Genomic DNA, 18,532 nt, shown 5'->3' with positions numbered 1-18,532 from the left:
CCCAGCCTCCAACCCAGACCTGGCCTTCCTGCCTGTGACTGGGCCTCTCTTGTCTCCTGCCCTTCAGATTTTCTGCCTCCAACCCGGTTCTCCAGCCTCCTGGCCTCTCTGCCTGCAGCTGGGCCTCCCTGCTGCCAAATCGGCTCTGACCTCTCTGCCTGCAGCCTAGAATCAGCCCCAGCCACCCTACCTGCAGCATGGGCCCTGGCCTCTTGGCCCTCCCTGCCTCTCTGCTTGCAGCCTAGCCTCTGACCCAGCCTCCCTGCCTCCACTGAAGCCTCCCAGCTTCCCTGCCTCTTGCTCAGCCCCAGCCTGCAGCTTAGCCTCCCTGCCTGCCCCCGCTGCCTCCTTTGCCTTTATTTTGGAACGACCTCGTTCCCCTTCCAGCCCCAGCCAAGCACCCCAGGGTAGTGAGTGGAGCAGTGCCTGTGCACACTTAGCTGCAGGTGCAAGATGGATCAAGCCATCAGGTCTGAGCCCACCTGAGGGATGGCCAGCCTAGTTTCACTACCAGCTGCACCTTTATTCTTCCATCTCTCCTGCTATGAAGCCAGTCTGCTGAGATGCGTGTCTGACAGATGCAATACAAACTTTCTGAACTGCAGTGGCTCCTGGCACTGGCTTTGTTCTGCAGCGTGAATGGAGTCGTCTTGCAGCACCGCTACCCAGCTGCTGTCTGTGGGTTTCTCACATGAGTAGCTGTCTAGGAGAACTGCCATCCAACCTCACTGCAACCGCAACCCGTGGGCTTTGGCTAAATGTTTGTTGTATCCAGTTGTGCTTGTTGATAACTGTGGGTAATTTGCTGTCTTGGAATAATGAAAGAATGCCTGCTGCAGTCTGAAGCACTCAGTGCTTCATGGTGATTAGTCTTTTCATTTGAAAATATTCTTCACAGTGACCAATATTTGAAGATAAAGGATGGGTGAAAGATACTTCTCCTGTTTAAGTACAACATGTATTGAGAAGAGGAGGAAACATGTTAACTGCCATGTCCAGACATTCTTGTGTTTTTTGACAGAGCTAATTGTCAAAGACAAAACTTGTTTCTGCTTTTGGGATGGTTATAAGTGAGGAGCGTAGCAAGCAGGCTTTGCTGGACTCTGACTGTATTAAGTTACCAACAGTTCCCTGTCCCCCTCAGCCAAGTGTGCCTGGGGCTGTGATGAGGCACATCATACCATGGCTCAGGTGTAGCTGCAGGCAGGTCTCTGCTCAGAGCATTACTCCTCTCTGTGTGCTCAGCTGCTGCAAACAGGAGCATTTCTGCCCAAAAGGCTATGCCCATGCTCAGGTGTGCTCCCAGGCATCTGCTGCCTCCCTGCTCCACATCCCCACCCCATGGGCCCCTGGAGGGAAGCAGCAGCCTGGTGTGAGGCAGCTCCCTGCTTGATGCTGTCTGTCTCAAGCTGAGTGTTTTTCTTGCTGTTTGATGAGATGTAGCTGGAGCACGTCAGCCTCACCTCCCGCTGTGGCCAGGAGCCTCTGCACAGCATGGGAGGTGGCAGCTGCCATCTCTGCTGGCTGACAGCGTGATCTCTTCGGTACCCCATTCCCCACATGTGCACCTCCCCACACCAGCCTGCTGCCCCTGCATGCTCCCCAGCTCTGGTCCCTTGAGATGTCCAGCTGCTGCTCCCAGCCCCCCTGTGCTGTGGGTGCAGGTAGCTCTGCTCCCCACTGAGGTGGGGTGTGTGCTGTAGGCTAATGGTAGGCTTTCTTTTCATTAGCTGGTGTAAACACAGCTCTTTGGCAGCAGCCTGCTTTTCTGAGCCCAGGAAGACCATTTTTCCTTTTATCTATAATTTAGTGAAGTGCCAAGCCACAGAAGTTTTAACGATAATAAGCAGCAGAGGAAATTTATTTATTTGCTGCAAAGGTGGGTTTCATTCCAGGGCTGTGGTTTTTTTCACTCTTCCCTCGCAAGAAATGTTGGCTGCTCATGCAACCTCCCTTCCAGTGTGTTCAAGCAACCTTCCCTGAGAAGCTCACCACTGCAGTTCCTGCTTGGCTCAGTGGCTTTCCAGCCCCTCTACCACGCAGAACCTGTGGGCCAAGTGAACTGGGAAAGGAGAAGCAAGGGAAAATACAGTGAGGTGGGAGTATTCATGTGCTTGGTGAGGTGTAATGGGAGAAAAGGGAGTCATGACTTCCCCATCTTTCAGTTTCTCCTGATGCTGTGCATCTCTTGCATCTGCTTCCCAGACCAGCCTCTGTGATGGATTTGACTGCTGAGGAAAAGCAGGGAAGGACTTTTTTGGGTTTATGGGTAGTGCTTGCCTTCTGTTAACCTATGAAGCTGCCAGTGATGACTGGAGATAAAAAGTGGATCCATGTAATATGGAAGGACCATGGCTCATTCCTGAAGTGCAGGAAGGCAGAGAGTGGAGCTCGGGGCTGGTCAAAGATGAGCAGGGGCTGGGATGCGGCTGTGGAAGGGACAGGGACCAGTCAGAGAGAGAGGGTTGCAAGAAAGGATTGGAGCAAGAAGTCATTAGGAAAGAAGGTTGAAATGGAGCAGAAAGGGAATGGGTGTAGAAAAGGTGATGGGGAAAATGGATCTGGAGAGCAGAGGGAGGGTTGACTGGGGTAGGGAAGAAGCGGGGGGGGGGGGCAGGGCTCTGCAGGGGGAAGCAAGTGTAAGGGAGAAATGGGTTTGCTAGTGAATACTTGGGAATTGCGCCTCTGAATTAACCAGAACCTTCCTCTCCCCCTTCAATGTGGCTTTGGAGGCAATATTAGAATCTTCCTAATTATTTTTCTTGGACGAGTTTTGCGATCCTGATGATATTAATTATTCTTAAAGGTCAACAGCACTCACTTGAATCCCCTTCTGTTCTATCATGTAATCAGTTAATTAATTGGAAACCATTTAGCAGTGTCTGCCGAGAGCTTAGCCTGCCTTATGCCCTGTTGTTTTGCTATTGCTGGGAGAGATGTGTGTGTGTGTATATATTCATATTTGTACCCCTTCCTTTCTTCAGAGGCTCTGCAGAGCCATTGGTACCATCCCAGCCCATGGCAGCCTCTGGCACCCCTCCTTGAGGCAGGCAAATCGGGGCTCAGGCACGTTTCTCTTTACTACCCCCCTGCAAGAGCAGTGTTTGAGATTATTTAGGGCTCATTGATTTCTGGGCATCCAAGTTGGTGGGGATTTTATTTTTTCCCCAATATAAATTTGATGCAAGAGCCCTCTACCAGCTCTAGTTCAGGAGGGAGTGGGAGGACCAGACCCTGTCCCAGCAGCTCTGTGCTCAGTATGTTGAGGCTGAGGCTCTTGTGTGGACCTTGTCCAGCTCTCACGGTGCCTCCCTGTGCATTTGGGGTGATGTCCCAGCTGGGGCGATACCTCCTGAGTGCCTGTCCTTGACACTTCAGTGTATTCAAGGGGGACGTGGTGGGAAACACATGGGAGGGCACGTATTTGGGGTGTACTTGCAGATGCTGGGAAATGCCCCTTGGGCACGTGTCTCCCTACGCCGTCTCCTCAAGCTGTGCCTCACTGCGACACAGAGCTCACTTCTCTCACACAGAGTGATCAGGTTTGCTCTGGGTCCACTGGAAACCTGTGAGTAGGAGGCATTCCTCAGTCGTTCTATGTTCCTAGCTCAAAGAAACATGTGATTTGAAGCAAACAGGCAGGGTAAACCTAACCCCTTGCTGGAGCTGTCAGCTGGCCACCCTTGTTCTCAATCGGCACACATCTCCAATGTTATTTCTGCGTGCTGAAGCAAGAGAAAAGCCCAGCGTACAGTTATATTCCAGGCCTAATGGATCTAAAATTACTACAGTTTGGGAGAGAAGAGATGGGGTGGGGGCAGAGCAACCCTGAAGACATCTCAGCTGCAGGAGGGCAGCTGTGGGGAAGGGTTCTTGCCCGTTGCAGGTTGATTTTTCTTGAGCAGGAGACTGGCATGTTCCATGGATGCTGCTGGACTCTGCCCTGCAGGGAAGCTGGCAGGCAAAGGGAAAGCAATTGCAGGGCTGACCCAGCTTTTAACCTTTCCTTGAGTCCTCTGAGAGCCCAGATGTCTTTGGAGAAGAGCAGTGGAAACTGCACACAACAAGGGAGAGACAAGTGTAGTCCAGAGGGCCAGATCCCTGCATCTGATCCGCCTCAAAGCATAGGGGACAATACTACCCACATCTGGTGATGGCTTCCCATCTGTATCGTGTGCTGAACCAAAACTGTGAGCAACAATAAGCTCTGAGGGGTGATTTATCTCCAAACAAAGCTTAATGCAGCTGGGAGATGCCTCAGAAGAGATGACTTGGAGGGTGTGGAAGCGTCATGGGGTTGGAGATGGCCTTTAAAATGGCCTTTAAAGTGTTTTGGGATGGGCTGGGATGAAGGCAGCAGCAGGAGACGGCTTGCTGCATTGGCAAAGGCAGTGGGAGGAGAGGCGTGGGGCAGATGTGCTGCTGGCGCCAGCCACCGGAGCTCTGCGATGGAGGCGTGGTGCCTTACGCCTTCTCGCTTGCTCTGCAACTTCTGCTTTGTAATGCTATTGTTTAAAGAACAATGCCGGAGACTTGCCCCTTACACCTCCTTCAGCTCTCTTTCAGTGGCAGCTGGGATTTTACAAATCAGGGTTGTGCAACTGGGAAATACAGAGAGGTTGATGGTTCCTCCTCTGCCATCGCACCTCCAGGGCTAGTGGGTGTGCACGTGGAGTGGAAGGGACTCTTCTTGGGTGTCACTGATGCTGGTCTCTTGCTCTCCTCCAATGCAGGACATTGAGTTTGGGAAATTATGGCAAATTCTGGCTCTAGTCCTAGAACAAGAAGTAATTTGGGGGGAAGGAGGTGACAACGTGATGGGACACGCTGTGTGACAGATGCCTTACAAGGCACAGGACAGTACCCATGGATGTGAGAAAAGAGTTAGTTACTCTGTCCAAACTCACAAAGGAAGATTGAACCTCAGAGGCTTTTTTCTTCTGATGTGTTTGGGGTCAGTAAAGACCTGGGCATTGCTAAGGGGTTGCTTGAGGAGCAGAACTGGACTGTAGGTAATGCCGGACTGTGGCTGGAGGACCTCTGTAAACTGTCTTACTCCTCCATAGCACCAATACACGTCCTGGTGCTGAGCCCGGTCAGGGAGCACAAACAGGAGAACTGCTGGCAGCTATGAAATCTCAGGCTGACCAATTTAACACTGTGTCCTGTTCTGCTAACTCTGTTTTCCAGGCGTGCGAGGCTTGCAGGCGCTTGGCATCGCCTAGTGCTTTTGCAGGCCCTGTCTCAAGTGCGTCCTGCTGGGGCTTTGTGCTGAGCTATTGGAGATTTCAGTTGAATCTAATATTTGCAGAGCCCGCTTTGTGGGGAGGCCTGTACTGCTACAGCTTCTGGGACTTGCTGGGGTAATTTTAGCACATTCATTAAGGGAGGACAGTACATTTTTTCCCTTAATGAGCAAAGCTGCTTACTAAACAGGAAAAAGAGGGAGGGGGAAGGGGAGGGCAGGGCAGGCGATGGGGAGTGTAACATTGCTTTTAGAGGTCACTGGAGTTATCTGGCAGGGACAAGCAAGCCCCAGAGTGACTTTCCAGTATTTCTCTGGTTCAAACCCAAAGCTTTAGCAGCTTACTTGCTGCAGAAATTAAGCCTGGATGGAGCTACCCCTACACCTACAGCAGCATGTGAGGCTGCTGACCTTTTCCTCTCCTGTGGCCACCAGCACCTGGCCAAGGCTGCAGCGAGCTGTGAGATGATGGGAAGAGCCTGTTGTGCCCAGAGCACAGGGGTTATCAAGAGTGTCCTATGCGGTACCACCGGCATATCCAGCGCTGAGGACTGCAGCTGAGGATGTGCATCTCGCCTCTCACTTCTGCCAAGCAGTTGCTTGTGCTTCCTCATCCCCAGCTGCTCCGTGCAGTTAATCCCCCCCGATCAAGATTTTCAGAGTGGCACCATGTTATTAAAATGTGTGAAAAACTTATCTCATGCAGAAGTAAATGTGTCAGGTTGGAAATAAGGGCGAGTGGAGGATGGAGATGCGTGGAGGAGGGACAGGGGAGGAGGGTCCTTCCCCAGCAGCAGTGTTTCTGCCATTGCGTTGGGCTGAACCGCATAATATAGCTTACAGTTTAATTACAGGGGCTCCTGCTTGTTGGTGTCATGAATGAGGCATCTGGCTTAATTTAGCTGAATAAAAATGGCTTTAATAGTGGAAACACTTTTGGCTGCAGGGTAATTGAGGGAAGAGAAAACATGCTGACTCCTCTTGCACTAAAGTCCACTTGTTCTGGGCTGCATGGATCCAGACCCCTCTCTTGTTTCATGTCCACCCACCTCTTTTCAAGCACAGGAGGAAGATGGATGGAGGGAGAACTGGGGACTTTGCTGTCACTCAGTGATAGTGTCCCACCTTTGAGGTGTGCGTGGGGTTGCTGGTGGAGAAGGCTGGTGGGGATATGGCGTAACGAGCCACGTGCAAAGCAGGAGGCTTAAGAGCACGGCTGCTGTGGCAGGAGGAGAGCGGAGTGGTGTTGAGCCTGAGACACAAGTGGGTTGGGTGCCTGCTGCCCTGGACCTGGTCCAGGCGAGCCTCATCCAACTCCTTCTCTCTACCCACCTCCTTTGAAACCTGCTCTGGAGGCAAAAAGGAGCCTGGCAGCTATTTCTAAAGACTGTCTCCGTGGAAAATAGTGTCTTGTGAGCGATGGAGAAAATATCCCATGGCAAAGAAGCGGTTTGAATGTGCTCCAGCAGCGCTGATGGCAGGTCTGTCCTGAGAGAGACGGGCTCCTGTTTGCCGCTGAGAAATATGCAGGGAAGGCGTTTTGCTTCCCTCCTGTTTCCTTGACGCGTGATGTGCTGTATTTTATTACAGGTGGAGCTGATGCACAGGCTGTTATAAAGGCTGTCTGGCACGCTCCGCTACAGGACTGCTTCCACTTTCCTATAATTCTGCCAAATTTTAATTGCTCAGGCTGAAGTTTTCTGTGTTGGGTGTCTGCTCCTGGCTGTTTTTTTTAAATTATTATTATTTATTTCTAGTTTCAAATGAAAACCTGCTCAGATGTTTGAGGCAGTGGATGGGAGGGGGGGAAATGGGCTGTTTTGCTCAAGCTAGAAAATACTGGTGATGTTTCAGTTACAGAGCACTGGAACCTTCCTTTTGTGGAGGGGAAGAAACTTTGTCAAAGAGCAGATTTTACTTGGAAGACTTGATTTTGCTCTGGGATGTTTCCTTATGTAGGCAAAATGGCTCTTGATCCAGCTGGAGGGGAGAAGTTTTGCAGAGGATGTTTGGGAGCACACAGGGGAGACGAGGAGCGGCAGCTCTTGTTGGGAGAGTGGGGTTGGATGGGAGGATGTAAAGGCAGGGAAGATCGTAGGAAATTTGGGCATGGATAAGGAAATTGGGGCTGAGAAGTACTTGGGAGTGGCTGGAGAACAATGGGTAGTGTGATTCAGCCTGCTGGGGAGAAGTGGCTGGATGCAGGGGGGAAGGTAAATGGATTGGGAAGGAGAGACCTGGCACTGCCCAGCTATGGGTGCAGGAGGGTGGGGGTTCAGGTAGCTGCAAATGACGGGGATCTGGAGGTGACAACGGACTTTCAGCCTTGGAAACAGCAGTGGGAAGGCAGAACAGGCAGCTGGAGCTGGGAGAGGACTAGTCCTGGCTGGGAGGGCCTTGATTTTCCCAATCCTCCCCATTTATGCTCTACAAAATACTGGGAAACTCAGTGCACGTAGCTGAGGTTTGAGCATGGGGGGAACCTCGCAAGTGCTGAACAGGAGTTACAAAGTGCCGGAGCTCAGAGCTTCACGCGTGGAGCTGTAATTTAATCTCCTCGTGGGCATGCTGTTTCTAGTTACACAATCACACGCTATCTTCCCCCAGAGGCCTGCCCCATCCGGTGTGTGGGATGGATCTATTCTGGGGAGAAATCGGTGCTGTGCAGTGAGGTTTTTCCACAGGAGCTCCGTATCTTTTGCGGCAGAAGTCGGCAGATGCACCCTTTGCACGTGGAAACCCAGTCCTGGCATCTCTGACCTTTGGAGCATTTGGCTTTGTGACCAAAATGGTGTATTTTTAATGTGTGTTTGTGTGCGCCTTTCTGTCTCCGTACTGAGATCAGGGACCTTTGCAAGGTCCATTGCAAGGACCTTTCTGACATTTTAAAGTCTGAGGTGTCTATTTCCAATGACAAACATGTTCCTCCCCATGTGTGTCCTGGTTGATCTGAAACAGAGCTGTTGGTGCATGTCCCTGACCAGCGCTGCAGAAGTTGATGGTCAGGTCGGATCGGACACTGGCTTTGCCCTTGGAGAGCAGAGTCTCCTGGCAGATGTGTGCGAGTGAAGACCCATCTCCTCTTTGCCTAATACTTGCTGTAGTTTGTTGTCTGGGGGAGGGAGGAGGTAGTAGGAGTTAGTTTCCAGGGACTGCAGGAGACGAGAAGCGGAGCACATCTGCCTGGCAAAGCTCCTTGTATTGGTGCGGATGTTTCCTTTCTCCATCTCTCTGTGTCCTAAATTGTAATAACACGATCATGCTATTTTTGATTCCCTTATTTGCGTGGAAAGCCTGTTGTTTTTTCTCTTCTCTTTCAGAATCCAATTTTCTCTTGACATTTCTGCCTAATGTAGCAAAACATGACCTTTGAGAAAGGACATTCCAGCAAGATTCACTCCCTCCTCTGCATTTCTGCCTCTCTCCCACATCTTGCTGTCTCTCATGCATCCCCCTTTACGCTTCCTTCTTCTCCCTGCGTTGAGGGAGGGAGTTTAGTGTCTCACTTAGAAGCAGCGAGCTGCTTCTTCCCCTCCTACTTTTCATCTGTCTTTGCAAAGTTTCCAGGTGCTCAGTGCTCCGGGGTGGATAAAAGAGGGATTTTTGCAGTTTCCCCCCCGCCCCCGCTTAGCTTCACCTGCTATTTTTGCCACCTTTCTCAACTTTATTGGAGGCTGGAAGCAGTTTGTCTACAGCCGTAGGAATAGTGGGATCTTAGTCATGTGAAATGAGGTACCTGTGGTTTGCTGTGGTTTCCGCAGCAGGATAGTCTGATGTGAAGCTGAGCCAGAATTTAATGATGCAGCATTGTGCTATCATGGTGTTTGGGCTTATTCTTCTGCCAGGCTCGTGGAAAGCATTTGGGGCGACGGTTTGCTGCGTGAGCTGCAGCAGCTTCCCCGCTCATAATTGCAGGGTTTTGGGCTTCGCAGCATCGCTTGGTGGGAGGTGGGACAGGACCGGAGTTGCCTTTCCCTTGTTGGTCCCTGGGCTGTGCCCTCTCTGCATTTGCCCAACACGTGTCTGCCCTTGCTGCAACCCGGTGTAAGGCAACAAATGAATCTCTCATCCCAAATCCTCGTGCATCAGACCTGCACCGGCAGGAGCCATTCCAGGTTTTGCTCTCTTGGTTTTAGCATGTTTCTACAAATCAAACGGGGATTGTGGGATGAGCCCGGCACGGCTGGGCTGCCCATTGCAACCTCTGTGCCACCTTGTCCTGTACCTCCTCTCTGGCCAGCCGAGGGTTTAATGAACCTCCAGGTGGTTCGTGTCTCTGACCCTTCACCACCCTTTCCAACGAGCAGGGCTGAGGCAGGAGGGTGCCTGCAGCCTTGTGCTGAGCTGCCCTGCCTGCCCGCAGCCTGCCCGGGCAGCTCACAACGGGGAGGGAGCTGGCAGAGACAGGGCTGGATTCAGCAAAGGATGTGAGGCAGCACCTCCTGTGTTTTCTGGAGGCCAGCATACATATGGGAGGATTTGGGATTCTGTCAGAGCTTGTGACCACCCATCCCTCTGCTCATCCCATGGGCTGGTCCCTTGGTTGGTGGCTCTCAGGCTGGCCGGGCATCCCTGGGCAGGCTGCCCGCTACAGAAAGCATTTCGTTACCATCTTCTCGTGCCGTTAGAAGTCTGGGGCTTTTCTCTTTCTGCTTAGTCTGCCCCAAACACATTTCTTCCTCTTGTTTTTAGTACTTCGGTTGCTTTTACACTCTTTTGTCCTCTCTGGCTTTCAGCTGAAGAGGCAATGTCTGCTGGGTTGCAAAGCTCTCCCAGGTAGATGAGATTTATGTTTTTGCAAGTTTGGGCAGATGGAGAGAGGGATGGGGAGCTGTTAGCTGCTGTAGCAGCAGTACCCCTGGGTGCAAACAACACACAGCCATACCGGGACACTTCGAGCACGCAGCTACTGTGGATCATATGATAACACCTTGGGTAATCATCATGCTGTCAGTTTAACCTGGCTGTTACTATTTTTAACACAGCGTTTGTACTTAAATTTTTTTGTTCGAGGTGTGAAATTAGACTTGTTCTTTCTGCTTATGGTTGGTCGAGCACCAGATTCAGGGGCAAGAATCGGACACATCTTGCTCTATTTGGATTTTTTTCTTAACATGGCAGCAGGATAGAAACCATTTTCCCCCTTGGAAAAAAAAAAGTAAAATGAGAAAATTCCATTTGGGTTCGTCCTCATTAAAGTCTCTCATTATGAAATCTAAGCTTGGGTCCTAAACTACTTGACAGCCTCCCTGTAGAGGAGGACGATGAGCTCTGCAGAGGCGGTAGGGCCACGTGCAGGAGGAGTTATTTACCGTGACTACTTTTTTTTTTTTCTTGTTAATTTTCAGAGACCTGTCTGGGAACCGGCTCACCACTCTGTCATGGCAACTCTTCCAGACCCTGCGACTCTTTGAACTGTAAGTCCCACCCTGGAGGTATCTCCTGGGAGAAGAAGGGAGGCTGAGTGGAGGAATGATTTCCAAATAAGAGCTATTTTGAAGCCTGTGAATAATTACCTAAAACTCCAGTGGGCAGCACCATCCTTGGGAGCGTTTTCTGGGTATGGGAGCACCAGAGCAGAACTGCTTCTCTTTTAACTGCGCAGCACCTGGCTAATTAACATTGGGATGATGAACAAGTCATGCTTGGGGTAGTAAATGCTTGACTAACTCTGGGAACACATTAGAAATACTTACTAGACAAGATTTTGAGTGAATCTTCTCAAATACTTGATCCTCATCTGTTGTGGGGTAGGGCTAACTTTTTCCGTAGCTCACGGACATGCTTTATAAGACACCCCTGCTTTTTAGGCGAATGACTCCCTTGCTCTCTAGCAATTGAAGCACCTCCCAGCTCCAATGTGGGAGATGAGATAGTGTCTCTCCTGGGGCACCAATGGCCTTCAGCCTGCTGAATTATTGATAGAGCATTCAGCGCTGTGCTTGAAGAATAAGTGGACACGAAATCAATGGAGCGTTGCCCTGATGACCTGTTTTGTTGAATTTTAGAAATAGTTGTTTGGTGGGAATAAAAAAAATATATATGTAGGATTTGTCCCAGAGGATCCTGGGAAGCTCCATTCATCCTCACTGATGATCAATAGAGCTGTAAGCTAGAAGTGACTTATGAAAGAATAAAGACAGTCTTTCAAGTGGGAGTAAGTGTGTTATCACCGGTGTTACTGCAGTGTATTTTATTTCTGTCAAATTGTTAAATGAAAAATACTAATAGTGATATTAGAAAATAGAGAAACACACTTCTGATGGGGAATCTGGCTTGCAGAGTTAAAATGCTGAATTTGGAATTTGTCTCCTCACTGATTACAGCTCTAAATATTTTTCAAGCCTGGCTCAGGTTTCAAGTTTAATAGCATGAGTCATTCATATTCTTAGACCTTTACTTATTGTCATTGCACCATCTGGCAAAACTCAGATTGATGGTTGTTACCCAAGAGAGACCCAAGAGTGGAGGAGCAAATGGGGCTGCAGTCCTGAGCTAGAGGCACTGGCAGGGCCTGGGGTAATGATGAGCCTGCAGATTAATGTGGATACTTCCAACAGGGCTCGTTTTTATGTGGCTTTGTTTCATTTGGTCGTATTTTGTTTCTTCAGGCATGTCGCAGGTCTGCCAGCCCAAGTCAGGCTCAAAAGACCAATACCAGCCACAAAGGGAATTGAGATGCTGTTTGGGCAGCAAAGTGTACTTATCTGCACCTGATGAAGAATACGTCTTTGTTGTCAGGATCACCATAGCAGGGCAGGGAAGCTGGTGTGCTTGGGATGGCTTTGGTCGGTGTCAGCAAAGTCACTTGGGGCCGGCGCTCTGCAGCCTGGCAAATGGGAAGGATCGGAATTACTTGGCTCCGGTTGGAGCTGTGTTCAGAGCGGTTTTCTTGGAGATAACAAGCCCTGATTGATGAAAGAAGTAATGCAGATAGAAAAGTGGGAGATCGTGGGGCTGGTTGGTAGGGAAAGGTGATGGGGCGGGAACGCAGCACTGATGTGATGTATATTAGATACATAGTGTCCTGTAGGGAGGCTTGGCACCGTGTGGGGCTGGAGCCTCAGCTGGACCTCTCCTGCCACTGCGCTGCAAAAGGGGTCTTGGCAAACAACCCCCTGGCATGAGCTCCAGTGATCAACTTAGACCTACAAATGAGCATGCCTGCAGGGTCTGGCTTGCTGTTGGCTGGGCTGGAGTAAGAGCCTGGTCAAGTTTATTTTTTCTGAAGAATTGTTTTGTCACTGGTGCTTCCTGACAAATTTTCCCTTGTCATTAAGGACCCTTCATCCATGTGAGCACAGGTAGGACGGTCAGTACCAGAACAACATGATAATGCTGTTCCCCAAAGTGTGACAGGAGAGGGATATTTTAGCTGATACCCACTAGGATGTCAGTGTTAATGGGGCAGGGGGACGTGCCTGCAGTGTCCTCCCTGGGGCTGTGAAACTGTCCTGCTGAGCTTTGGATTTGTTTGAGAGAAGACAGCATGGAGGTGTAGCCTGAGCTATGGGCTCTGAATAATCATCCACATAAAGATGGGAATTAAGGTAAAGATGTATGTTATCTACTGTGGGGTGGTCGTGGTCCTGAGCACTAGAAAGATGGGACCTGTTGATGAGGAAAAACAAATCCCCAAGATGGGGAGAAATTAGTAATGGATGCGCGAAAGTGGGAAATATTGTATTTTTTTTAGAAATGCAGAGGATGGGTGAGTAGAAGACAGATTTTTGGCATGCTGATCTCCAAGGAGGCTTCCAGAATCTGGGAGGGAGATGGAATACATGGCCCACATAAAGTGAGTGTGAAGCACTGGTGAAAGCTAGAAAGGGAGCTGCAGACTGACATCAGCCAAGGACTTGAAGCTGAGCCAAAACTCTCTGGAAAGGAAGAAGGTGGTGAGCAGCAGAGACCAAAGCAGAGGCAGCAGGCCTGAGGAAGGCAGGCGGAGCAGCAGCACTTGTGCACGGCCGTGGAGAGGCCAGAAGCCCCCAGGGACAGATAGATGCTGGCAAGAGTCTGCTCTTCTCGAGAGGGTTAGGTCTACAGGGAGAGATGGTGGGACAAACAAGCGCAGGTCTGCAGTGGTTCACCTGAGGCACCCTATTGAGTACCAGGGCCCCAGTGCTACCAGGCAATCGTGGATCCAGAGGGAGGATAGTCATCGAAGGCAAAACCGCGATGTGCAGTGAGGCAGCTTGGAGCAGCAGAGCATGTGGGAAGGGAAGTGATGGGAAGATCATCTCTGGGAGAGTGTTGGGAGGAGAGGAACTACAACTGATGTGACATGGAGATTGCCAGGGAACATGAGACCTGACAAAGCCACTCATGGTGAACACAGAGGAGGAAAGAGCAGAAGCCTAATGTGAAGATCGTGCCATGCTATCAGAACAGGCAGGTGGATGGGAACTTGGGGCCTGAAACCGCTTCCTGGCTGCATTCAGTGCATCTCAAGCTCGGGAAGATGGTGTTGCTTTAAAGCAGAGTTTCTTTTCTTGTCGAACAGAGCTGAGCTTTTCCCCTGCTGACTCACTGAAGAAAAGGATGGCAAAAATGAGGCACGCTTCCTAAGAATATTATCTCTTTCTCCTGCTGGCCAGAAGCAAGGCTTGGAATGGTTTCCAGTAACTCCATCCCTAATTCCCACAGCACAGGGCTGACCTTGACCGGCAGGGCTCGAGCTAATGTGTGCACAGCTCTCCGAAGTCTGAAGCTGAGTGTGCACAAGGAAGCATCTGACACATGCAACAGCTCATAAACATTGGACTTAGAGCCTTTCTTATCCAGAAGTCACAGCTGGTTTCCTCTGTCATGTCCTTGGCTTCCTTTGTCATGTCCTCAGAGAGCTTAGGGCTGACATTTCAAGAAATTCCTTCCCAGAAAGACCTAAGACTCTGGATCCAATTACATCTTTGGTTGTATAAAACCTTGTAGTCCTGAACATCTTGCTGCTCTGCCCGGCCCACCAGCATTTCTAATACCAGCAGTCCCTGCCAGCTTGCCCTGCAGTAGATTTCTGCAATGCTACAGCAAGAGGCTTTGGTTGGGATGGGGCACAGCAGCAACTCTGTTAATGTTATGAGTCCAACGTAACATCATCTGTGCCTCTAGCTTAAAAACTTATTGTCGCCAACAGTCACACTAATAGAGGTGTAGCTAGACAATGGGTACTTGCCTGCTCCTCTGCATTAGCTACTCCAGCTGTCACATGCCACGCATTGCTCCCTGTCTGAGTTCTTCCCTTTCTATCCCATCCCTTTCTGGCAGGGATTTGAAACAACAATTCTGGCTGGACCGCCAAGAGAAGCCCTGGTTCTGGGAAATAAATAGAAATGAAAAACAAAAATAAGTTTTGTTCTGTCTCTGCTTGGGCGCTCTTTGGTTCTCAGGCTTAGGGAAGCGGTCTGAGTTCCGAGGTAGGAGAATGTTTTAATTGCAAGTGTATGAAGCCTCAGCATCAGTTTTATGTGAATCGAAACAGACAAGATAAGTGTGGCAAGGTTCTCCACTGCCCTCTGAGAGGCTTTAGTTGCAGACAGCTTTGTTTAGCTGGTGAGTGGGGAGGCATGGGACAGGGCATGTGTCTCATCTAGCTGCCTAGCCTAAAAAACTTGCTCTGTGTGTATGTGAAGTCCTAGCTGTCCCAGTACATACTGGGATGCTGATGGCATCCCTCTCCTGCACTGGTCCGCCCTGGTCCACCCTGGTGTAGGCTGTCCAGGCAGTTTTGGGAGGTGATGGGTACAGCTTTCTGTGGGGAGCAAAGCTGGGCTCAGCCAGGCACTTGCAGCATTGCTGTCTCTGAAGAGTTGACTTGGTGCCTGGATGGTGCTGGGGCTTCAGCTCTGTCATCGTCCCATCAAATGACAGTGCAGGGCATGATTGTCCTAGTTTTCCTCTGTCCCAAACGTGAGTGCCCACTGTGTGAAGGGGCTGTGCCCAGAGCATGCCCTGCTGCGAGCCTGTGCTTTGCCTGGGGGCTGATGGATGGCTCTGGCTCATGTGCAGGTTTGGTCCCTTTTCAGGCCAACTCCTCGGTGAAGAAAGCAGCTCTGCTTGTGCAGAGACACCCCAGCTCACTTGCGGCTGTGATACTTGCTATTTCTCACAGGCGTTTTCAGTTTTAACGAGGCCTTCAGAAGGTGTGGGAGTGTGCCCAGCTCCTGAGCACCTGTAACCAAGCAATGCTTTGGCAACATTTCCAGGCTAAGGCTACATGCGAAAAACGCCCTTTGGGTTTACTTGTCGTCTCTAGGAGTAAGCTGTGCTGGATACGTCTCATGAAAGGAGCCCCTTGCCTTAATTCTCACTGCAGTGCTGCTGCAACCATTAAGCACATGACAGCAATGAAGACCTCTTGACTGCCTTGCCATGTCTTTCAGCACCAATTTTTGTCCTTCCTGCTATGATGGGAGACATCTCCACAGCATGTGGCAATGCCTTCTGGGCTGACAGTGGGTTTTGGCCAAAGGGCACCTTGTGTTCCCCAAGGTGCTTCTCCTCCTTAAAGAGAAGGGAAGCAGTGGGTTGTAGGTAGTGGGGACATGTTACAGAAGTCATGGGAGGAAGGGTTGGAAGGAGCTGCAGCTCCTAATGATCCCTGTGAGCCCCAAGCACTGATGGGGTCTGAGGAGAGAGTTGGAGGTTCAGGTTTTTGGGCAGGTGCAGGACAGTGTGAGCACGGAAATCCCTGTGCACCTCTCTGGAGAGCTGGCTGGCATAGCAGGACAGGCACCAAGTGAGGAGGGAGGGCATCTCCCATGTGTCGAGTGCTTTTGCAAAGCGTGTTAGGGAAAACAGGTGCATGCATCTGTGCCACTTCTACCCACGGTGCCATGCCAGCTGCTGGTGGCACTCGGCACATCCAGCCAGTGATGGGAGTTAATTTGTGCAAAAGCCCCTGTGGGGGTCTCGATTAGAGCGAGTTACATCACTGATGTTGGGGCAGGTCGTGGGTAAGTTCTGCCCTGAAGCCCGCTGCTCCTGTATTATTCATGGGCCTTCATGAATTAGCAATGGGCCGGGAAGGCTGCCGTCTATTACTTACAGAGCTGCCCTTAAGTGCTAGGACAACGGCTCTCCCCTGCAGCCTTGTTTCGTGAGAGTATTTGCAACGGAGCAGAATTTCTCCCCTGTTGCCTCTGAGCTCCGCCAGCTCCCTGCCGGATCCCAGGGTACAACTGCGGTTACCTGATCTGCCATTAGTCGAGCCCATGGCTCTTACCCATGTGCCATCCCATGTCCTGCTGGTAGCAGTGACCTTGGGAGAATCCTGAGGAACATGGATTCATGGCTGTGCTGAAGAGGATGCAAAGCCTGTGTGAGCCACTGGCGTTACCTGTCGTAGTGTGCAGGGAGTGCCTCCTCATTTGAATCCCACCAAATCACTGTGCTAATCTGCTCTGGTCTGTTATATTTAGTGCTTTGGCCTTTGAGTCACTTGTCTGAGCCTTGTACCTGTCTTGCAAAAGTTTAGGTGCTTTCGATGGGAAAGGAATGAACTAATGAAAAGCCACAGAGTGAAGTTTAACTCAGAGTTTGTTCCAAAAAAAAAAAAAAAGGTCAGATGGCATCTTGTTCTATTCAAAGTGGCATCATTAGGGTTCAGGTTTAACACCCTGGGTGCTACCAGAAGCTGCCTTCTCGTCCTCCTCCTCCTTTTGCAGTACTGTATAGATGAAACAGCAGCTGCACATTTGGAAGGTTGTTTCCAAATCATGTTAGTCAGTGGAATTAATTTTGTAAAAGCAAGCATGAATTTTGCAGTAAGACATGGAGCAGACCAGAAAAACATCTTCCCCCTGTATGACAGGGGGATCTAGATGTTGTGTGAAGCAACGGTTTGACCTTTGGAGACACCCTTCTGCTTTGGGGTGACTGACCTCACCTTTTGCACTGCTGGCTCCTCTGCTCCCTATTTTCTTTTGCTTCCCAGTTATGTGGGGAGATATTTTGTTTGTTCAGGCTGTATATCCTGTTTTGCTTAAGTTATCGTTGCAACCCACATTGGTAACTTAGTCTGTCCTGGCTGAGCACTGGTCTCTCCTCCCTGCTAGGACCTGCCCTCCTGGCATCTCCACAGAGAGCTGCAGGGCTTTAAAAATGTAAATGAAATGGTTAATAGGTTGGAAAATCAATTATAATAAACATTCCTGGTATATAAACTATGTGTAAGTGTGTTTTAAATGAAGTACTTTAAAGGCAGTGCTTTTTTCCATTTGTCCTGGCCAGGTCAGCAGGGTCTCAGTGCAGTGCTTTTGATTTGATTAAAATGCATGATACCCTGTGCATTAGCTTGTGTCCTGGGTCCCCAGGAGGCTGTGTTCGTACGAGGTACTCAGAAGAGCTTCCAGCTTCACTGAGCGCTTGTGGGGGCTGGAGGTGTGCTTTGCCCAGCAAGGTCTTGGACCCCCACTGAAGTGGGATTTGAAGATGTGAATCAGTATTTTAGGGTAGTGGGGAGCTGCCTGCTCCTTTGCTGAGGGGTGAATGTTTTGGCTGACTGGATGGCACTGCTGTGGAACTGAGCTGCAGATGTGCAGATCTTGCGGTGAAAGACATTGTGTGTACCTGTGTGCTGCCCTGAGAGATGTAAAACCTTGTGTGCGTGCATGAAGGAGACTGTGTGAATGCATGGCTGTGTAACTTTGGTGTCTCTGGAGTTGGGAGAGGCATGAACAACGTGTGCCAGAAGACCCCAGGCAAATAATGCAGAGGAGATTCTCCCCTAGCTCAAAAGGGCCCCTTGCACCTGCATGGTGGCTGTCCTCCTTGGGGAGCCTGGAGCCAGGCGATGGCCCTAGTCGTCTTTCCCCACCCCACCGTCCTTTCTCACGCTCTCTCTGCCTGTAGGAGACTAGAGAGGAACCTTTTTAACTGCAGCTGTGACATCCGCTGGATCCAGCTCTGGCAGGAGAAGGGTGAGGCGAACCTGCAGTACCAGGAGCTCTACTGCATGAACATGGACGCTGCCATCATACCTTTGCAGGAGATGAACATCACCCAGTGTGGTAAGGTGCAGCCCGTGCCAGGATCCCGGGGCTGGGTGCAGGGGAGGCCAGGGGGCTGCCAGGAGGGACCCCTGCCCTGTCTGGCGCCTCTGTTTCACCCATTTGCTTGGGGAACCTGGTGCTGCAGGATCTCAATGTGGTCAAGAATAAGACAATTGAAGCTGATTGGGGTAGTCTGTGGATTAAAAATATAGTATTTGTGTACGTGTGGGGCTGGTGTTGCTGTATGAATGAAGGTATCGGGTGATTTGGGGCGTTTCCTTTACTGTAGTGCTGT

The 18,532-nt window shown here is 50.4% G+C and overlaps 1 protein-coding gene across 5 annotated transcripts in view; it reads left to right on the top strand.

The window, feature by feature from the left end:
• NTRK3 (neurotrophic receptor tyrosine kinase 3) overlaps positions 1-18,532 on the top strand; it is a 220,836-nt gene that overhangs the window by 45,022 nt on the left and 157,282 nt on the right. For all 5 annotated transcript variants that reach the window (XM_072870115.1, XM_072870113.1, XM_072870114.1 and 2 more), the window contains exons 4-5: positions 10,594-10,662; positions 18,098-18,255. In XM_072870115.1, coding sequence (XP_072726216.1) covers positions 10,594-10,662; positions 18,098-18,255 — 227 coding nt within the window. The remainder of the gene's footprint in view (positions 1-10,593; positions 10,663-18,097; positions 18,256-18,532) is intronic.

The sequence above is a fragment of the Ciconia boyciana genome, chromosome 8 (genome assembly GCF_034638445.1).
Source record: "Ciconia boyciana chromosome 8, ASM3463844v1, whole genome shotgun sequence".
In the NCBI taxonomy this organism is placed as follows: domain Eukaryota; kingdom Metazoa; phylum Chordata; class Aves; order Ciconiiformes; family Ciconiidae; genus Ciconia; species Ciconia boyciana.
The sequence above is the reverse complement of the archived record's forward strand: the minus strand, read 5'-3'. Positions and strand labels throughout refer to the sequence as shown.